Raw genomic sequence first — 22,624 nt, 5'->3', positions numbered from 1 at the left:
AGAAGGCAAGCTGCACTTGAGGAAACGGGTTTATGGCACCATAATGCAGGGAAAGCACATAAATCACTTACTGCTTGCAAGTTTGTCATTGCTGCAGTAGTGTCCCTCCTGTCCTGGACAGGAATGTAACTGGGAAGGCAGAGAGAGTCACAAGTGCAGCCTGGAGTAGGGTAATGTCAAGAGATAAACAATCCACGACAGCTGAAGGCTCTTTTTTTACCATGTGTTTTTGCACACAGCAATGATTTACAGAACAAGAACTGGGCAGGTACCATCTCCTATCTCTATTAAGTTCTTTCCCACCCTCCCAGCGACAGGGAAAGCAAGGGCTGAAGAGCAGGATTATGAATATAATAATACAAGGCAGAAGAGATGGCCACATTCTTTATTTCCATTTTCAGTAAAACAAATGGGCAGAAAACAACCAACTGAGCAGACAAACCCACCTTAGCCGGTTATTTCCAAATATAAATAACTGTGGGACAACCGAAATTGAGCCAAAATAGAAAAAAGGGCGCTGGGGAATTTAAAAGACAAAAGTAAGCCTGGCTGCACTCCCTTTTCATAATGTCAGTGAAGAGGAAGTACCATAACAAAAAGGAAGCTATGGTTACATTTGATCAGACACTTATTCCAACAGTAGGCATGGAATTGCACTTTCATGAAAATGCCAAAGCTGAATCGAGTCCAGCGCACCCGGGCACCGTGCGCTCTTAGCTTGACTTCTGCTGCAGCTCCTTCATTCTGTTGAGGGCACTACCAGCTTGGAACCACTCAATCTGTGACTCATTGAAGGTGTGGTTAAGCATGATTGTTTCTTGGCTCCCGTTGGGATGCTTGATGATGCATTTCAGAGGCTAAAGGAAGGAGACAGTTTTTATTACCCCCTTCTCTTTCAAGGGAACAAGTTACCCAAAGCTTCTCACAGGAAAATTCCTACTTGTTTCTAAAGGGTTGAAAATGAAAAATTATAGCCTGGGGGGGAGGGTGTCTTAACATAGAAGTGTGAATGCAGTCCCTTCTAGGCAGCACTCGTGCATAAAGCAAGAAGTCCAGGAATTCGGAATATTGTACACGGATTTCTTGCAACCATTCAGAATAATGTGCTCTGATTCTGACTTGCTGTCCAGCCCCACGCTGGTGCAGAGCTGCAGCCTGCAGGTGGTGACTGTGCTGCTTCAGGCCCCACAAAAGTCATCCCCATACCCAGTAGGTGGCACATCCCTGCCCCCCAGCACCATGGCCACACACCCAGACAGTTACCTTTCCAGGTGTGAAGTCTGCCAGCCCCACAATGCTTAGCTTGTCTACAGGATGAATCTTGTTGTAGTCTGCTGGATCAGCGAAAGTGAGAGGCAGCAGACCCTGCTTCTTCAGATTGGTTTCTGTGAAGAACAAACCACCAAGCATGCTTGTAACACCACACTGCAAGGGATTGGGATTACTTTCTGGCTGCCCAGTGCTTCTCAGAGGAGTATTCTAGCAACAATTCCTATCTTTGGAGCAAAATCAGCAGATCCACTGTTTGTGGCATCTCTAGCTAGGTGTGTAACAGGATTCCTGACAATGGGACCATGTGATCTGCCAGCAGACGGGGGTTCCTGCTGTAGGCATTGAGCCCTGGTGCTTCCACCCAACCAAAATACATCCTGTTAACACTCAACACAGGGGAAGTGTGACTCACCATGGATCCTGGCAAAGCTCTTGGTGATGATGACCCTGCCCCCCAAGTGGCGTGGCTCCAATGCCGCATGCTCCCGGCTTGATCCCTCACCATAGTTTTCATCCCCAATAACTGCCCATTTGATACCCATTTTCTGGAAGAAAAGAAGCATATTTACATTCCTGCAAGTCACTCAAGTGAGCAATTAACGATAAATACCCACCCACACATCTAATTTCAGTGCTACCCTTTGGTTCTGAGGAAGGACAGAAATAAAGGAATTGGGCACTGGCATCCTTCACTAACAAAGGATGAAGAGGAATGTCCTTGAGATCCAGCCACGATCCCTGCTCTACTTCTGGAAGCAATATGGAAAAGTTTAACTTCTGGCTACTGGAAGAACCAATTTGAGACGCTGCCAAGCTCTCCAGAGGACGAAAGGACATATCTTGAGGTTCTAAGCCAAGTTTTAAAGAATGAAGATGACAAGATTACAATTTATTTGAACATAAAACCCATCACAGGTGAAACACTCTAGGAGGCGAGACTTAGTTGCAGTCTGATGTAAACCATGCCTTGTGAAGTGTGCAGTGCGTGAAGTTCTTCCCCTTTGGTCTATGATTTCTAGTCCTTTCTGAGTCACAAGATCCTCCTCTCCTGCTTCCTCACAGCAGGCAGGGAGAGACTCTCCTACAGGAACTGCCACCACCAGAGTTAAGTCCCAAGAAAAAGCCTCAATGTTGAGTGAATTCACAGCTGCTGTTACTTGAGAGCAGGAGAGTGAGATCCTCAGACTTGGCACAGACTGCCCAAAGTGTAAACATCCTCTTAAAATAAATGCGTCAGGGGAAAATCTCACCTTGTAGTAACGGGCTGTGTCTGGGACTGGCCCAAACTCCTGGGTTAATGCATTCCTGACAGAGTTGGCTTTGCCATTTTCAATGTTGATGGCGCCGATGAGCAGGTTGTTGGAGATGTTGTCCAGATGGCCACGGAATTTAAGCCATGGTCCAGCTGCAGAAATATGATCAGTGGTGCATTTCCCTTTTACCTAAAGAGTAGCAGATGAGAAGAATGCCTTAGGATGGATCAGCGACTTCCCTCTTCCTCAACACTTTCTATTCTGAAGAATCCCCACATTTCTTTTGAAAGGCACAAGCCCAAGAGAACTGCATGTGTTACAGAATCAAGACATTCTCAGGCAGAACGCAATGCTCATTCTGCACATGTTGGGTAGGAATAACACCCGTTCCAAAGGGTAAATTACAAAAATTAGCTTAGCCAAGACACCTCCTGCCATGTCCTCACTTTCCTCGGCAGCAGGTTCTTCAGGTACAAAATCCAAGCATTTCCTGCTACAGCTTTTCTTCCCTGCTAGGGTAGTTCAGCAAGATGCCAAGTGTTTCCTCTAAGTTTCCAACTGGTAAGTTCCAAAGTGCTTGCAAAGGAATTGTCTGTGTCAAAAACTCAAGCACAGTCCTTGGGAGTACAGGGAGTACATGCAACACTCTGCAAGCGAGAATCGGCAATGCTCTTGAACATCAGTTCCTAAAGGATTACATTTTAGCACACACCACTGTATTAACTGAAGTCTTTATCCTATTAACTCACTGCAGGCAGTGAGAGAAAACCCATGTCTTCTTTAAGAAACTGAAATGCAACATTTAACTACTGTGAAGTTACTTCCTCTCTCAATAAAATGGGAAGAGAACACACATATCGATGGATGAGAAGTTCCTAACGACCTCAATTCAGACAAAATGCAGCTTAGAACAGCCAGATATTAAAGACACCAATTAAAGAGCCCATCTACCTTTCTGCTGCAGGTAACAACTAGGACACATTCTGCAGACTGCATGGTATGGGCAAGACCATATTACATGGTATAACAAGCTTCGTTTTTCATGGTATTAGCTAACCACTACCACAAAGGAGAGAAGCCTCTTGGTTATAAGAAGGAGGGAAGGAGGGAAGGAAGGAAAGAGGGAAGGAGGGAAGGAAGGAAGGAGGGAAGGAAGGAAGGAGGGAAGGAAGGAAGGAGGGAAGAAAGGAAGGAAGGAAGGAAGGAAGGACGGAAGGACGGAAGGAAGGAAGGAAGGAAGGAAGGAAGGAAGGAAGGCCCTTCCTAGCACATCCAAAGCTTCTAGCAACTGATGTGCAAACACCTGTTTGAGCAGCCCTATCATAGCTGGTGTTCCCCACTTTGTTCCTAACCTTGATGAGGATCAGCATGTCTTCTAGATCCTTGCCATCCCACTTATCGAAGGGCTCAAGAAGCTGGAGGCGCTGGCTGGTGGGGCTCACATCCACATGCTGCCCGCTGCCATCCTTGGGAGGGTACTGATAGGTGTCCTGGCCTGGGTCAAACTCCTTCCAGAGAAGAAAGGAAAACCATCAGCCCCAGCCAATCCCAACAGCACACAAAGAGAACAAGCCAATACAGGCAACTTCACCCATTCTAGCTTTAACAATAAGGAAGAGGTCTGTGCCTTCAAGTTCGCTTACTACACATAAACCACCACTAGTGACAAGCCTTCCCTCCCTCCGTCTCCAGACCAAGCAGTTACCAGCTTGGGCAGCTCATCTGCATCAGGTGCTTCTAGTTTAAACTTCTTCCCATCTGCTCCTGTCAGGTAATCTGTCTCAGGGTTAAATTTTAGTGTGCCAGCAATGGACAGGGCTGTGACAATCTGAAAGAAAAAGTGACAAATTTAAAGGCATATTCTACCTCCCATCTCTGCATTTGGAAGTCCTGTGCCTAACAGCATCAAAGCCAGCAGCCAGGCCACAAACCAAGCTACACCGGGTCTCTTCTGCAGGCAGAGGAATTAGCTCGCAAAATATCCTGACCTATTCCGCAGCTCCCCTCTGGCTGTTTCTTACCTCTGGAGAGGTCACAAATGCATGAGTCTCCGGATTGGCATCATTGCGACCTGTGAAATTCCGGTTGTAGGACGTAACTATCGTGTTTTTCTCTCCTTTCTTGATGTCCTTTCTGTGAAAGAAACAAACACAATCATCAAATCCAAAGAAAATATTGCTTCTAGAAGTCTCATTGCTACAATCCCCCAGCTTGGTTTTGGTAGCAATCCCTATCTTTTGGAAATGTGAATCGATACCTATACTTGTTCTCTTCCCTTAAGCACAGACTCAAACCCAAAAACAGTGCAAAACCAAGTCAAACACTGGAGTAGTTTCCATAGCCCACGTTGTGCACTGTTGAACGGTCTAAACAATAATCAGCTAAGTACATTCTCTGGACACCCCACCATTAGCAGTGACAAAGCCACATGAGAATATATCTCCCATCCCTTTTGCTTGGAAATTTCCTCCCTGCCACTCCAGTGGCTGAAGCTGGACCAATTCACTTTTCCTGTTCTAAAAGAACCATACAAACTTCAGTCCACTCTCTCACAGATCTCACAAATCTCTCTTCCTTTTTTACCGGACCAGTGGCCATTCTGCAACTTCATTTAAAGGTGCAATATAAATCTGCAGTCTTTCATTTCTCCTCCTCCAGTGCATATCAGACAGCTATGGTCGGAGGGTTTTTAAGCGTTTATTTTTTATTCCCAGTGTGTTATATTTACAATCAAATATGGCTTCACAGAGCACTTCAGTATACAAAGCTGGAGAGAGGTCTGTCTTTCACTTTACCTGTCCCACTGGCCAATGCATGGCCCACACGCGTTGGCAAGAACCAGCCCTCCAACATCTCGCAGGATTTGTGCCTGAGGGCAGAGAACAACTTTGTTACTAGTAGAAAGTCTGGAATAAGTTTGTGGGGCTGCTCTTTCAGGGGAAGAGGATACCTGTCTTCTTGCAGAAAGCACCAAGCTTGAGAAAATTGCCCTTGTAAGTTTTGAGTCACTTTTATAAATATATGAGGTTTGATCCCAGTAAAACTATAAATTAGCACTGGGGAAGAGCACAGAATGACTTGCCACGATGTTCCCAATTCTCTCTCTACTTAAAATTGAGCAGACCAGTTACTTGCAGATATTTGACTGAAGGACAGTATCTGGGCTGACTAATTCACTTCACACTTCCTGTCTGTGTAAGGACAGAATTAGTGAAACTGCAGGCAAGTGGGTGCGCTTGCTTAGTCCATTCAGCAAATGATCCAAATAAGAGGGCACCTATCAAGGAAACTATCAAGGAAATGTAGGACTGTGGACTCGGTTGAAAGAGGCAGTAAATATTGGCTGGACATATCCACACAAAGACTTGGCTGCCGTGCTGTGACAGCATCTAACACTTACTAAATAGTAGAACTTATTAAAACAATATATTCTGCAAAGAAAAGGGGAGAAAGTAGGTGAGGATTCCTCTGCAGACACAATCCTTTTAAGTAAATGAAAGTTTTCATTGAACGGTTTGGGTTGGAAGGGACCTTAAAGATCATCCAGTTCCAACCCCCCTGCCATGGGCAGGGACACCTTCCCCTAGACCAGGTTGCTCAAAGCCTTTTGCCTTAAGTTTAGTCTACAGTGGAAACCACCTTCCGACAAAGGGCTTGGTCACATCCTAAACTGTTCTTAAAGGAAAAAAGTGGATTGCAGGTGGGTACTAGCTCTTTGTCAACCATGGCCATCTACAGAATCCCAGGAGTATGAGGCATCCCTTGCTATGCACACTGATACCTCCTCAGAGCCCCAGTTCCTGATAACTCAGCTCTGCCCAGTTCTAATCCTGTTCTTATATGCCCAGGTAGTAAAGATACCAGGTCAAAACACTGTCAAGGTGATGGCAGGACTCATAGGCATAGTAACAAAAGGTGGGTAACTACATCAGTAACTGCACCTCCAGTAATAAGTGAAGACAAAGTTTAAGAGGTTTCCATTATTTACCTGTGGATTCCCAAGTACTGTCTGGAAGAAAGTTTAACCCTTACTATTTAGAAGTGTAAATAGCAGCCATACTCACGTAACCGTCTCTTTCAATGGTGGCACGGATCTGCTCTGAGCCTGGTGTGATTGTGAACTTAGATTTGCACTTCAATCCATGAGCTAGTGCTTGTTTTGCCACTGCTGCAGAGCGTCCCATGTCCTCATAGCTGGAGTTAGTGCAGCTGCCGATTAAGCCTGTGACATTTGACAGAAACAGAGGCGATTACTGCAGCCCCAGTTCTAGGAAGCTTCTTCCGGACCCATCTCTCAGCAGAAATATCAAGGGACAACCAACTACCTTTTCTACTGACGTGGAATCTGAAATGGTTTCAGGTACTAACACTGCCAAGTCTCCCAGCAATTGCTGTGGACACAAGCAATCCCTTGTCCAGCTTTGGAAGTTGCAGTCAGAACACTACATGGTCGCTTGTCTGGTTATTGTTTTACAAGATCCCAGTGTCACCTACTTACAATTCGGTTAAGAAAATTACCAGAGGGAACTACTGCTTCAGAAACACTGAAAAGGCTTCAAATCAAGATGGCAAGAAATGGAGGAAATGATTAAAAGAAAGGATCCTTTGTTGCAGCATGAAGACCACTTGAGGACATATTGTACTGTCCCCTGAGGGCATCCTGGTGCTAACCAGCAAAAAAAATAAGTTCTCTTTGATTTACAGCTGCTCCCGATTCTATTTGTAACACTATTGAATAATACATTTCATACCTGGAACATGGCCTTTACAATGTATTTGCAGTCTTTTCATTCCCCCGATGAGCAACACTTTAAAAGCCAGCCAAGAGGTTACCACCCTCTAGTGAGTATATAAACATCCACGTCTGCTCTTTAAGACAGCAAGTTCTAACTTTACTGTGTCCTGAGAGCTCAACAGCCAACTGTTCAGAGGACTGACAATTGTGCTCCAGACAGATCTTTGCAACAGACAAATCCATGCAACAGACTTTTAATAAAGGTGGTCTTCAACAGGTAACATTCCTGTCAACCCAATCATTCAAAAGTTTCCAAGAAGGAAAAAAAAAACTTGTCTGCCTCTTGAGATTAAACCTCCCTCAGCTATCTCAGATCTCATCCCACACACCTGACCCAGGTGGTTCCTACTCTTCCCAGCAAATTCACATGGCCATGAAGACTTGACACAGCAGCAATGTAAAAGGACATACAGCAGTTAATGAAAGGACTGGATCCCAAGCTATGTAACCAAGTCAGCCACATTTATGCCATAAAGGATGAAGAAAGAGGAAAGAGGAAAGCAAATGCTACCCACCAACTCTGATATCAACAGGCCAGCCCTCCTTTTCTGCCACAGCACCAATATCTGACACAGGGTGCGCCAGGTCTGGTGTGAAAGGTCCATTGATATGCGGTTTCAGCTTTAAGAAACAGTGACAAAGTCAGAAATTACAGTAGCCAAGAAAAAAACCAAAACACAGCAGCAAATCAATCCCCTTCATAGGTCTAACTGGAAGCTGTTTAAATAGCATTCCTCTACACCAACACCAGAGAAGGAGCTGTCAGTGAAGCACACCTGAGTGTTTTCTATTTTCTAGCACAGCGACAGGGGTGTCGCATCAAACTCTCAGCTTGGTCCTCACTCACACAAGCAGAGTCGCATCACTTCATCCAAAATGGCCAGCAGGAAGGAAGCCTTACCTCACTGAGGTTGATTTCTATCACCTGGTCATACTGACAACCAGCGTCTGGTACCAAGTGTTGCTGGAATTCATCTGCCAGTGCAGCTATGTCTGGAATAAGAAAGAAGACAGATCTGAAAAGTGCAGCAAATATGAGGGAAAAGAAAAAGCTTGGAATAGATAAATACAGGGGGTCCACCATATACTTCCCCATACACTTCATCTAAAGACTCCTTACTTGCACTGGATGAACTATGGGATTGTGCAAGGTCAGAAGTCACATCAGATACTGCAGGATGCTGCTTCCAGATTACTCCTTCACTTGAACCTACGCTGCTACCCACTTCAATCCCCAAAACCCTCTTACCAGCTCGCCCAGTCTTGCCCAAGTATTTCTTCATCCGTGCATTATAAGGGAAGATTGATGTAGTAGCTCCGATTTCAGCCCCCATATTGCAGATTGTTGCCATTCCTAGAGAAGCAGTGGGAGAAGAGACCACAGAGTCAATGGAAAAGTCCAAGACCACCCAACTGTCCAAAACCCAGTCCACAGAAAAGACAGCAAAGCTAAGAGGGATCAGGGCATTAAGCCACAGAAACCTAATTCCACAGCAGACAGGACCCATGGACTACATAACGGCTGGCTCAGCCCCCAAGGTCCAACCAATACAGTGGTTGTGACCAGATTTTTCTGCAAGGCAGCTAAAAGACACAGTGATTCTTGCAGATACTGGAAGGGATGACAGAGAACTCCCTGCCTGCACTGAGCACCAATTACATTTCCAGCAGTGAGCAGTGCTTCTGCCACCAGCAGTGAGTGCCCTGCCCATTCTGACCATCACATTTATCTTTACTGGAAGAACCAGAAATTTGCAAGAAATTGAATTGGTTGAATAAAAAGCTTCCAGTGACAGAACACAATTAAAAAAAACCTCAAGCATCTGCTCACAGCACTGGGATCACCCATGCCTTTCAAGGACACAGCAATGAAGCTGCAGAAGCTGCTGGTTTACATTTAACAAGCTAGAAGCAGATACTGCAGCTCAAAGTCCTCCAATTTGAGAGAAGAAAAATGCCAAACTGCTCTCAGTTTGTAAAATTAAATATTTCAAGTTGTAGCCAAGTCACGCTAATGGAGAGGAGGAGCCCAGCTGGAAGGGTGTGCTTCAAGCCAAAGGAAGGAAAGCTTCTCATAATTTGGTCCTAACTAGCATCACTGCAGACAACCGCAACTTTTGGTGGTTCAGTTTAGTACCCATGCTCCACAATTAGCTACTGTAAGGCTGCATGTTACAAACCGCTGCTTTGTGGTCTCCCCTCTGCCCTGCTTTTCCAAAAACCTTTTTCTTTAGCAGCTGTTACATATGTACCTCCTCCAATCAATTTCTTTCCTCTATCCACAGCCTATTTTAGGTTAAAATGAAAATGTCATCCTCTCTCTCTGACATCTCCATCCCCAAAGTATTTGCCCAAACACCTCCATCCTTACTCTTATCCTGATGCATAATCTTAAGGGATTTCTTCACAATTAACCATGCAGTGTTCTCAAAGTCACAAGAAGATTTAACAAAGAAAGGTCACATTTTCACCGAGAGGGCGTGCTATCTTGTCACACCACTCTCTCCCACTCTCCTAGTTTGCCATGTACTTATCACCCAGCCAGGCTAAGGGAGAACATTTAGTACTTCTTGCCTGATTCCCTTCCCAGCTTCCACAGACAACTCAACACTTGGCTCCAACAACAATCCACTCCAGATAAGAAATCTGTGCTGTCTTACCAGTGCAAGAGATTGAATCCACACCAGGCCCATGGTATTCGATGATGGCACCCGTTCCACCCTTGACAGTGAGGATGCCAGCCACTTTCAGGATCACGTCTTTAGGAGAACTCCACCCTGAAAGCTTGCCAGTCAGTTTTACACCAATCACCTGAGCAACATCGATGGGGGAAAAAAAAAGAAAGCACTGACACCATTTCCTTTCAGCAGCCAAAACAATTCCTCAGAATTTTTCCTAAGAATCTGTGTGGTCACAATACCAAAAAAGAGACAATCCTGAAGTATCCGGGCATGTGCAAAAGGGCTGAAATCACTGACAGAGCCAACCAAAGGGAGACCACTACTTGTTTATACTCTCTGTCTCTCAATAAAAAGGCTGGAAATGCAAACTCAAAACTACCAATGAATCATAGACTTGCTGTTTAAACTAGTGTGTAATTACAAACAAGACTGTGATGGTATATAATGCCCTATTAGTTCCTGGAAATCAACTTTTCTTGCGTATCTTGTATCTCACCCTTCAAATCGAGGATTAGTATTCCTTTTGCTCCTACCTTTGGGCATTTGAGCTCCCAAGGGATTCCTGCCATGACATCTACAGCATCAGCTCCACCCACACCAATGCAGACTCCTCCCAAGCCACCTCCATTGGGGGTGTGTGAATCTGTGCCGATCAGCATAACCCCAGGGTAGGAGTAGTTCTCCAGAATGATCTGAAAATAAAAACAGCTTGTTTGCTTATTTGTTGGGGAAAGAGGGAGACAGCAAGAAACAAGACAAGAGCAAGAATTTAGATTAGATTTAGTTTCTATCTGCAGATTTCAGTAGCAAGGAAGTAATTTAATTTGGTTTGGATTGTAAATTTGCTTCTGTTTCAAACTCCTTTTGGGGGATGTGATGACTGAATGAGGTACAAAGACTCAGATCCAGAATCCTTGCTCACCCTAGCATAGTGATTTCCATTCTCTCACTGAAAGACCCCTTCATTCCAGTTTAGGCTTTTGCTAAGGTGCTACCTTTCTTGGTGCTCAAGAATCTGTTCCTTGAGCTTCCAAATCCTTGATCAACTGCTGAGCAAGCCAGTTTGTTTCTCCAATGCTAGCAAAACCTTTCAGAGTACTTATGGTTCCACAGCAGTAGAATACCAACAGGCTCCTCCAGTCCATGCTGCCAACCAAAATCTAATCCCATAGACAAGAGGTTCCCCTTCCCTTATTGTTGTTACTGATTCCATGCAAGACTCTTCAACCACTAGCAAAGCCACAGAAGAGTTCTTTAATGAAAAATCATGAATTTTCAATGGTAGTAAAACAGTAGAAAACTCAAGCTAATGAATTTGCTGCGTATGTGCCATACCAAAGTTATGGACAGCCTTTCTGGGAAGGGTAGAACTCACAGCATGTGCATTACAGAAAAGCTTGGACAGAACTAAAGTGGTTCTTCATTGAGAAGACGAAGGTTTTTCATCTAGTAGTTCCTACTTTGTTTGCTTGTAGTTCTCATTAATATACTTGTGCAAGAAAGGTCACGTTCAAGGCCTCACTTTGCCAGAGTTGGACTCTGAAGCTATACAACATACCCAATTTTCTGCAGCTGGAGAAAGTCAGCCCCAAGAAAGCTGGTAACCACAGCATGGAGCTTCATTGCCACATGACAATGTTCGGAGTGGTTTCAGAGCACAAATAACCTGAGGTGTTCCCATAACCTTTTGGGGAGTTCACCTGTTCTTTTCTGTGTTGCGTCACACCAAGTTAAAGTAACATTAGTAACTCATTTTGCAGCTAAGAAAACACAGCTCTCCACTGCACCTTGTCACAAGTTCCTGCTGACAGGACGCTTACCAGTCATCCGTTTTCCTCTCCACTCCTTTTGCTTTGTGCTGCACTGCAATTTTCACTGCCTGTGACTCAGAGGAACAATGAAAAATTGTCTACTGGACCCACAGAGCAAATCAATCAAGAGCAAGTTAGGGAAATCCTGCCAGAAGCGTTGGTTTTAAAAACCAAAGAGCCTCATTAAGTGGCAAGTTATCTTGAGACAGTCATGTTCTTCTAAGGTGCAAGTGCTGTAACAAGAAAACTTTACACTTGGAAACTGTTTTGCATTTTATTCACTTCACATAGCAACTCATTATGCGTTGCCATTTCTGAGTACTTAAAGTAAGCTGTTTTGTTTGGTGTCCTCATATACTCTCCTGGTTTTCGTGGAACCACATGCATACAAAATAAGCCTAAAAAAAAAGCATATTTCCAAAGCCGCTTTCCTTACCCCTGAAAAGCAATTCACATTAGCCCTCTGTAGCCAGCTTCATGGCATCACCTTACCGTCCCATCTCTACTGAGAGGAGCCAGCTCACAAGCAGTTAAGGTATTTCAAGCTCCTGTGATTCACATGGCATGCTGTTGGCACTGCCTAATCACACATCAGGTTACAGTTTGACCAAAATAACCTTTAAAGAAAACCCACTGCTGTCAAGAGAACTGTGAAAGCAAGCAAGAAACCTCACCTGCCACGAGAAAAGCAAGTTGTTTCCCTAAGCTGGTGAAACTCTCCAAGGGCTTACACTTGAGCTCTCTCTTTACCATAAGGTAAATGAGCCTGTTGAAAGACTACAAACACACACACAAGCTTTACCTGGTGAATGATTCCTGACCCAGGTTTCCAGAATCCCACTCCATACTTGGCGCCAGCAGTTGCTAGAAAGTTGTACACCTCCTGGTTTATGTCCTGTTCACACAGGAAAATGCATAGCATTAGTTACATATTCTGTTCTTCAATATATCTAGAGCTCATTCAAACACACCCTCATCCCCCCCATCCCTGTCCTGTTTGCTCCACAGTTTTGCAGCAGTTTGAGGAAAGTACACATCACTCTTCTAAAACCAAGAGGGATCAAGACTGTTTGCCAGTAAGATGTAACAAGCCATTTAATTTCATCCAGCTTGTAGCTCTACTAAAGAATTTGTTTTAATTTCCAATTCCAAATAACACAAGGGAAACAGCACAATTAAAGGAAAACCCTGCCAATAGGGCTTTTAAAAATACTCTGCTCATTTCTTGCATTCTCAGGGGTTTTTTTTAACCTCATTCCCTCTCCTCTTCTAACCCCTCCTCCTTCTCTGCCAGCTGTTCCTTTTGCTTTACAGATGCTTTACATGCATTTCAAACCCTTTAGATAAGCATTTCAGCTTTATTTTTACAGATTAAGAAATGGAAGTGGAAGTTGCTCACTGCCAGGGGAGTTGGTGGGTGTCATTTCTCATTCTACCACATCCCCTGCTTAAGACTCAAACAATGCTGCCTTTCTTCCTGCACCACCACCATTATTGGTGGAGGTCAATGCTGTGAAAATTGCTTGTGAGAATAACCACGGTTACCAAGGAAGTATGACACTATTATGTCCTGACGATTCTTGGCAGAGGACTGGCAGAGTAGATAAGATAAGCACTAGGAGGAGAGTTTCTTACAGACTGTTCTCATGCAGCTACGCCTCAGAATAAAGAGAAAGGGGAAACTGGAGATAATGGAAGAATTGTCTAAGCACACATTTGCTGAAGTTTCCCATGAGGCAGCAGCAGTTCTCTAAGCCTTGTTTTCCACTGTGAGTCGGGTCACTTCACTCAGTTTGTACATCCCTCCCCTGCAAAGCATGCTGATGGGCCAGGAGCAGATCCAAACCACTCTCCAGCCTGCCAGCATTCATTGTATGCCAACTGGCAGCAGCAGAAGCAGAACCCAATCAGAAGAAGGCAGGACCTTTACTTGCTCTGCACTGAGCGGATGGCAAAGGAGAGACTCTGCTCAGCTCAGGGCTATCGCAAATATAATTGCACTACAGAGAACAAATGCAGGAACAGGGGAAAGGGAAAGACAGGAGGTGACAGGAAAAAAATAAACTGTCTTATTTAGTAAGTCTCAAATTCTGAATTGCTTTGCTGGGACCTGAAGGAGGACGCCAAAAGCAGTTACTTCAACATCAGGAGTTTCTGAGAATAGATACAAACTAAGTTCTTAAAATGCAGTCGAGCCTCCCCAAACTGTTCACTGTTTGTAAGGGTTGGCATCGACATCCAAGGGACAATTCCTGGCTCTGACAGTGGACTGAGGCTAGGTCCGCTTGGAATAACAAGATTTCCCCCACCTCCCTGCTATGCTAAGAGCGTGTTCTTCTTTGGCAGATGCATTGTGGTATGCAGGATAGAGGTGAATGTGTCTATATTTAACAGAAGCCCCTGCAGAGGAGTAACAGGTAAAACAGTGTGCATGAAATTTAAAAAAGGCAGTGAATCAGTTCACATTGCCATCTCCAAATGGAAAACATCCTCCATGCTTCTTTACACATTTATTCCTACCCTCACTAGATCTGAAAGCTGCACACACTTCAGTTAGCATTTTTCAGCTAATCACTAGCAAATGGTTTGGGAAACAAAAGTAGTTAATTGCTCCCTCCTCAAGATACACACCAGTGCAATGCAGACATCTTCAGGAAGTTCTTCACACTGCCATAGTGTGGTATCAAGAGCATAATTCTCTAGGATAATCTGTGCTCTTTTTTTCCCCTTTGAAACAGTTTTTCCTCTTCCCTTACGTGAGGTATCTCCTCACTCTCCAGAATACATATATCGCACACATGACCCAGGCTTCCCATCACTGACGGATTAAGAGTAGCTTTTCCTACAGTCATGGTCCTTTAAACCACGTAATGGATGAATCTCAGCTGAAAAACACCCAAAGATCCATTTACTCTGTTTCTTTGCTGCATCTGTTCTATCTACAGAGACAACCACAGACAATTTGTCACCATATCCAATTGACGGCTGTCTTTCAGGTGGTGGGTGTGTGTGGGAATGTCTTCCTTTGACTGGAAAAAAGGCCTTCAAATAGACAGAATTTACATCTTTTAATGACCTTGGCTCTTCGAAGATCCTTTTCACCACCGGACTGGGCTTCAATGAGGTGATCACAGTGGATGGTGGAAGGCACAGCCACTTTTGGCAGCCCACTGCTGATGAACTGTAGCATCGCCATCTGAGCGGTGGCATCCTGCATGGCCACGCGGTCTGGCCGTAGGCGCAGGTAGGTCTTGCCCCGCTCAATCTCCTGTTTCGCTGGGTCGTCCAGGTGTCCATATACAATCTTCTCAGACAAGGTGAGGGGACGGTCAAGCCTAGGGAGAAAAAGTTCAGTATCTGCGTCTTGTGTACTTCAACATTTGCCCTTCTAAGCATAAGAGAATGCTTCCCTGTACCGCTCAGACTGTTAAAACCTATTAACACACCACTAAAATATCAGCTGGCAGCTGGATAAAACAAGGGCTCCATGCAAGAAGTTCTAAAGTATACGGATTCATGCCACTTTATGTTTTCCTTTATAACCTTCCTATACAGCAAAAGAAACATTGATTCTGCTCATTTCTTGAGTCACACCTCAGGACAGCAAATGTGGAGGTGGGACAGAGGTCAGACTCAATTCACAAATGCCAGATCTCACAGTAAGCAAGTACAACTAAGCTGAGTTTCATGACCTCGGATCTTTCATCTTGCAGCTGTATCAGTTGAGGAACCTGTTTGTGTCAGTGGTGTGATTTTCCCAGAAGTAACTAAGTAGATACAATGACTTGAAATGAGAGCTACTGCATTTAAAAAAGGGCACAGAGACTGAAGGACATGTCATACAAACCACTGCTGAGGTAAGTGGAGCAGGAACGACACCTTAGCAGGCACACAAGCCTTTATCAGCAGATTAAGGTCACCATGTTTACATAGGCTATGAATTCCTAGCCCTCCTTTCCGTGCCTAACGCCTACGGTGGAACACAGGAGAGCATTCGTTCACTGTCAAAACACAGTGCAAAGGAGCATTAGCCTATAACAACCACCACCCACATGCTGCTTCCCCAGAAAGGAGCAAGGGCAAATATGAAGGCTCCTCAAAGAGGGCATTAAACAAAGAGGACAGAGTCCTTTCTAACACCTCCTCTGCACTGGCCTGGTTCTCTGCATGTTCCAGTGCTTCTTCGTAACCTTTAACCCTTCCCACAATGCCCAATCACTATATGGAGACACTACAACTCATGCTTCATCACATTTGCAACTGGCACTGCTCAAAGCTGTTCCCCGTAACAAATATTCCCTACGCCAGAGTGCCATAACATTTTCTTCCTCCTCTCCCATCACTGCAGATCTAAATTCTGCACATTGACCCCTTACCTTCTCCACTCTTACCTCTTACGGACAATGTTGATGTTCTTCTCAAGCTTTTCATAATTTATGTATTCATTAGGCTCAAAGTGGCTCATAGCCACCTTGGCCCGCTGGCACAGGACAGGAGCAACATGGTAGCGTCGTATCCCACAGTTCAAGGCATGCTGGAAAAAGGAAAATATTAGCACAAGAATTTTGCAGAGCAAATTCCTGTAACACATCAATTGTTTTCAGTTGTTATTCCTGGGAGTTTACAGGCTGAGGAACAGAAAAATTGCAAATGTTTTTAAAGTCACCCAATGAACATTTGACTATTACAACATTGCATATTATGTGAAACAGTGAGACACCAGGTTACCCAGAATGGGTAGCATTTACCAAATTATTTTACTTTTCTATTTATTGTACCAGATGCCTTACACTTTGAGTGAGAAATCTGCTTTCAGGCAGTGCTGAAATAACCCCCAAGTAAAGAGCAGTTTACTCTACTCCTGGCATACCACAGCCGTGGTGTCGAAGAATCTATGAATTTTCCAAAGCCAGCTAACCCTAGATTTGTAGTTTCTCACTGGTAATGGGTTTATATTGAAGGACTGGCAGGTGAGACAGTACGTGACTGAGCAGACACCTGTCTGTTCCACCTTCGTAAATTCCCCACGCAGCGTCCCTGCATGCTGTTACAAAGCTTATTATGTTTTCACATAAAGTGAGCCATAACGCCCGCCAGAGTGACTGGGATGTACGTGCCTGGTTTACGATACATTGCATGGCTGAAGAAAGGTAAGCTGTGGAACAAACACATTGAACAAACCAACCTGGCTGTGCTGATCCATTTGTTATTCATCTTTGCCCTTGCAAAGGCATCCTCACCTTTGCCCTAAGAACAGACGTGCACCCACCCCACAGGTGAATTAACAGCAGGACAGATGAACTATGCTGCAGGCTGAACACATCAGCAGAAAATGCCATTAAAAAAAAAAAGCCTGATCTCGCTTGGCAGCCTCCACAGTGAAACAGTTCCCTGGAATATGGGAGAAGGGCAGGCTGTGTCAAGACACCTTGACAGCACCCGACTTAGGAGAGACATGTCAGTGTCTAGGGTTGAAAGGCTCTCACAAAGCTTTGAAAACTGAGTCAGAGGACAGCCTCCATAAAAACTTCCAAGGATTTGGCTCATGCATTTCTTGCATCCTTCGAAAGTCTCAGTCATTGGCAGTAGGAAGTCTGGAAACAGACTGAAGTAAAGAGTTCAGAATTCTTCCTCCCTCCAGTGTTACACTTCAAGTTTAATTCTTTTTTCTTTTCTATTTATCCTCTACTTTAGTGTTACAGGGTTTTGATCAGTACAGGTTAATAATCATGGCAATATTGCAATAAATATCCCTTTTGTATGTACAACTGTAAACCAGAACACAATCACAGTACAGACCACTGGGTTTGCCTTATCAAAAGTGCTAGTCAATTCTTTAGATCTATTCAAGCATTTTTATTTTTTCCCTGTGAACGTTTTTCCAGTTTTCTTGTTATCAGCATTGAAAAAAATGCCTGAAAATATTCACGATCAATGAGATGGTGTTACTAATTTTTCTCCAAGTCTCTTGTTTTATTGTCGGTTTGATAGCATTTGGTATTATCTTACACAATAAAATGTTGAGGCAATCTAAGCGAGACGATGAGCACACTACCAATCAGGATGTACTTTGCTTTCCTACCACACAATCCTAAGCTATTAGATATAAAACTTTCAGTAGAAGCAGTACAGACCTACAGCAGCTGCACACCATTTTCATTAAAGAAAATATGAAGTGAACACGGCAGTACACGAGGGCATTGCTCCTTCAGGAGTTCAAATAAAACCCAGTCATCAAATTTTACTGTGCTGCACTTTAAAACTTCCAGAACGTATCACAGGTGCCAGAGGTGAGACTTTTCCTTCCTCCATCAGCCAAAAAAACTCCACCAAACCAAATCAACCACCACCCAGCTTCTCCGTGGTAAGCATTCATAAGCTGCTCTTTGCCTAGTAGCCACGTAACTCCCATGGTGGTTTTGGTCTGCCTTTTATTTGTTTATCTTTATCTCACAAGATATCCATTATCTTGTGAAAGTCTCCAACTGCTGGAGTGGCTGGAAAAAAACACTGATTTCATCAATGGTCATGGAAAAACAATCTCTTCCTCAGATCAGGAAAGGTATTTTTGTTTAACACAGTAATTCCTTCACCCCTCATAAACTAATCCTGTGACACAACAGATTAATGGAGTTCTTCTGTGTCACCCAGTGAACTGAACACTAACGTCACCATATCTCGGAGCAAAGAACAGATCTGCAATTTAAAGCAATGGCAGAGGATTCATAGCATTCTAGTCTTGCCTGGGACCTGATTATGATAAAAATCTGAAGCAGGGCACTCAACAAAGGCGCAAATAAAGTGCTCAGATAAAATCCAGATAAAATCTGAACACATCTACTATCTTTTTCCTTCATGAAATGGCTCAATGAAATGTAGTATTTATTCAACCACTACATAAATATTCAAATAATAACTGCAGAAGCAGCAATACAAAGCAGTTGACTTCTGCCTGACCACAGCTTGAGGCTACTGGAAATGGAAAGGGTGAGAAATAAGCATGTCTGAGGTGTAGGATTCTGTCTGGACATGGAGATCAGCAAGAGATGTCTGGAAAATTGAAGGTCTGTTTCTATGATGGCCAGTAAGACTGGGGGACAACAATTGCCAAGGCAAATCAGTTTCAGAAGACTAGACAATAATCTTTGCCTACATAAGACTTTTAAAAGGCACCCTTTAAAAGAGCAGTATATTCATTCTACTGAGATCTAAAATTCATCCCACACCTCTATTCTGCAGGGAATTAATTTGATTCAATACGGTCGTTCTCATATTGGCACTCATCAAGCCTAAGGATCCACCACCAGTGATGAGCGACAGCATACGTTGCCTGGTTCAAAAGTCTGATCCCTCCTATAAATACTCTACAATACATCACTGATCACACCTGTCAATTCTCTGTGCCTGTCCTTCTCCACTGTATCCTCAAAAATGGGGCAGCAGAACTAAGATTAAGGAAAAGACACAAGCCTAACAATTTCCAGCTTTATTCCCTGCCACTCCTCTCTGAAATAGTAGGGGGCTTGGGGGAATTCTGTGATATTTTTTTTTAACTGAGTAGAAGTGCCTGGAGATCAACAGCCAAGGGAAGTAAGCAGCCAGCAATCTATACGTTTTCCCTGTTATCCAGGAACTGTTAAATCCAGGACTGACCACTCAGCAAACAGCTGCCAAGTGATCTCCTCTCACGTGGCACTGAATTTGTTACCCCAGCACCCAAGTGTCCTTATGCAGATTTCAGTAAAAGAAAAGGCAGCAACTGTTACAGGGCACCCAAGTCCATCAGTACTTTGGCAGATGAAAGCTTCCTTAAAAGACATGGAAAAGCCAGCCTATTAGATGGGTAATTATTTCTGAAATGTCCTTAAGGAAGCCGGTATTGTCTCTATAGATGTTAAAAGCTCATCTCAAAAAGCTAGCTGTCTCACATTTAGTTCACTACAATGAACAGTCCAGATGCAAGTGAAGTCCGAATTCAGAAACTAGCTTACTTGTTAGCAGCAAATACGGTACCTGAGTCAAGTAATCAAAAGTTGATGTTCAAAAGAGCAGCAACTGTGCTACGTGCACTTCTATCTGGGAAAGTTGTAGAAATCCTAGCTGAAACCCAAACACCACCTTTCCTCACCTTCCCAGATCTAAAAATACTGGCCAAGTTTCCAACATCCACCACAATTCAGCCTAAAAAAAAGCAGTGTGGTATAATCAAATCGTAAACACAGTCTAATTTTCTAGACCCACCTCCAAAGAGCAACCAAAATTAGGGTTCTGAAGACCAGTTTAGCTCTAGCTAGCATCGCATTTTGCCAGCATATACAAAGGCTTCCATACACAATTTTAGTACTTACCTACAAGGCCTTCGACAACCCCCTGGTACTTCAGATAGTTTAGTTTTACAGTACCATTTATTCAATCAATCCTTAGCCAATGCGGCTAAAGAAACGGAACACTATTAAAAACATCTCTCAGACAGGCACGCAAAAGATCCTGAGGCTATTATGAGAACTGTCCTTTAAATATGACAGCCAGCACGAACCTGGCTAATTTCAATTTATTTCCCTCAGATGTAAGCTTCTTATGCAGTTCCAATCTTAAAACAGTTCTAGGATGGGAGATAAGCAGGACCAATGCAGTTAAAATGTGCCATGCCCAACGCTTCCCTATCACAGCAACCAGCAAGGTGATTCGCATATTCATTAATCTCTAGGCTGCTACGGTTTGTGTGAAAAAAGCCCAAGGCGTCTCCTAAAGACATCACCCAGAAACATGTTTGATTACCACCAAGATCCAACTTTCACAGGGGGAAAAACATGTTCTCTGAGTCCAATAATAGAAGACAGCCTCCCAGAATACTAAATTCCCCATATTCACTGTGCTAGCACAGCCTTTGTTTGTCCTCATATAATATTAATTTTAGCAAATTACTATGGTGACGTACCATAAAATGAGAACAAATTCATTATCCTAATAAAGGATTTTTCTTCACTTCATGAGGAGTCATTTCTGTCCAAATGACAAATTAAAAACTAATTAAGAATTAAGAATGAATACAATAACTGAAATAGTGCTATTCTATAGCTTTTGTTTAAATTTAAAATGTTAGATTCTACCAAAACATCTACCTCTAAAATAAGGAAGTAATGCAAAACATTAATTAAGCTTCACAAAGTACTTCCAGAATACTAGAAGCCAAGTTCTTTCTTCAGCTTCCTTTGAAACAGAACACATTGGCCAAGGTCGTAAATGGCAAACTGGGAAGTTAAATTGCCTGACTGCATCACATGCTTTACTAAGGGGAGCACAGGCTTCCTTATCCCCGTTAGCAGCCCTAAAAATAAAAAAATGTATCCTGATATTTGCTTTCCAGGCTTTAAAAGATTATTAAACCTTTATTATTGAGTAGATATTAAACACCTTAATGTCTCAAGTAACAGAATTTCTGTGGTGACCTCATATTAGAGGCTGATTTTTAGAGATCATGATAGAGAAGACTGTGAAAATCATTACCAACATCTTAGAAAAGGCACTTTACATAGGCACATAAAATCCAAGCTGCTTTTCCAGTCTTTCTAGGTCCTGTTATAATACAGATTCTGGCATCTCTTTCACCAAGGGCCTCAGTTTTCACTAAAAGTAGGAATTTTGAAACAAAGTAGCCAAAAGATAGCGAGCACTATCTTTGCACTGGGTCACAATAGGAGTCACCTTGTGCTGCTGCTGCAGCTGATAAGGGAGAGAGAAGATGAGAGGAACAAAAGAGCGCAAAGAAGGGCAACAAAGAGAACTAAGAGGGCAATGAAGCTGGTGAAGGGGCTGGAGCACAAGCCTTATGAGAGGCGGCTGAGGGAGCTGGGGGTGTTTAGCCTGGAGAAAAGGAGCCTGAGAAGACCTCATTGCTGTCTACAACTGCCTGAAAGGGGATTATAGTGAGATGGGTGCTGGTCTCTTCTCCTAAGTGATAGGATGAGAGTAAATCTTCTCAAGCCGCACTAGGCGAGATTTAGATTGCATATGTGGAAAAATTTGGTCTTGGATAGGGTTCTTGGGCACTGGAACAGCAGCCCAGGGAGGTGGCTGTCCCATCCCTCCAGGTGTTTAAAAGCCGGGTAGACGAGATGCTCAAGGACGTGGTTCAGCAGAGAACAGGCACAACTGGGCTCGATGATCTCCAAGCTCTTTCCCAACCACCGGATCCTACGGAAAAGCAGGCCCCCGGGGACGCCTTTCGCTGGCCATCGGGGCCTGCGCCCTCAGTGTCCCTCGCAGGCTTTGGCACCGGCCCCGTGGCGGCGGCCCCGTTAACCTTGCGCTCACCTTGAGGCCGCCGGGAGGCGCCCTGGGCCCGGGGGCGGACTGACACGTACCAGCCCCGCCATCACCATCTCCATGGCAACAGGGGCGCCGCGCCGCGCGACGGGGACGCGCTGACCTACACGGGGGCGTGGGAGGGAGGGCGGCCACGAGTGGGGACCCGGGCGCGTGGCGGCCCTGACAACCCATGTCCCCACGCACCCCCGCCGTAGCGCTGCCCCCACCCCCGCGAACTCTTTCGCTCTCCCTATCCGCACTCCCTCCTTCCCTCCCTCTGCCTCAGCGTCGCCCCCCGCTCACCCGCAGCCGGGCGGCCAGGACGCAGTACGGCGCCATTTTGTTCACTGACAAAGATGAGGTCGCGCTGCGATGGCGTCACGCGGCGCCCTTTAACACCTCCGGCGCGCGGGGGGGCGGGGCTCGCGCAGGTCTTGACAGGGAGGCACCAGACACGAGGGAAAAGCGCGGCGCCTGCCGCCACGCGGGACCTGAAGGGATCAT

General features: G+C 44.4%; 1 protein-coding gene across 1 annotated transcript; it reads right to left on the bottom strand.

Annotated features, from left to right (window-relative positions):
- Nucleotides 1-366: 366 nt before the first annotated feature.
- ACO2 (aconitase 2) lies at nt 367-22,568 on the bottom strand. Its single transcript, XM_054065444.1, has 18 exons — nt 22,424-22,568; nt 16,204-16,346; nt 14,889-15,147; nt 12,615-12,707; nt 10,535-10,693; nt 9,981-10,131; nt 8,570-8,674; nt 8,222-8,313; nt 7,836-7,941; nt 6,590-6,747; nt 5,321-5,394; nt 4,547-4,658; nt 4,231-4,353; nt 3,878-4,033; nt 2,523-2,714; nt 1,685-1,817; nt 1,264-1,385; nt 367-857 (listed from the first exon to the last, which is right to left on the bottom strand). The coding sequence occupies exons 1-18, from the start codon at nt 22,457-22,459 to the stop codon at nt 714-716; spliced, it is 2,358 nt and encodes a 785-aa protein (XP_053921419.1). The 5' UTR covers nt 22,460-22,568; the 3' UTR covers nt 367-713.
- Nucleotides 22,569-22,624: the final 56 nt, after the last annotated feature.

The sequence above is a fragment of the Cuculus canorus genome, chromosome 1, assembly GCF_017976375.1.
Source record: "Cuculus canorus isolate bCucCan1 chromosome 1, bCucCan1.pri, whole genome shotgun sequence".
In the NCBI taxonomy this organism is placed as follows: domain Eukaryota; kingdom Metazoa; phylum Chordata; class Aves; order Cuculiformes; family Cuculidae; genus Cuculus; species Cuculus canorus.
The sequence above is the reverse complement of the archived record's forward strand: the minus strand, read 5'-3'. Positions and strand labels throughout refer to the sequence as shown.

Bases quoted from the DNA above. Each gene is read 5' to 3' on its own strand.
- ACO2 (XM_054065444.1), bottom strand. From the start codon at position 22,459: ATGGCGCCGTACTGCGTCCTGGCCGCCCGGCTGCGG. The intron at 12,708-14,888 runs GTCATTAAAAGA...CTGTGTGAACAG, and splicing joins AGGATCTTCGAAGAGCCAAG to GACATAAACCAGGAGGTGTA. The intron at 5,395-6,589 runs GTGAGTATGGCT...CTCTGCCCTCAG, and splicing joins CCATTGAAAGAGACGGTTAC to GCACAAATCCTGCGAGATGT.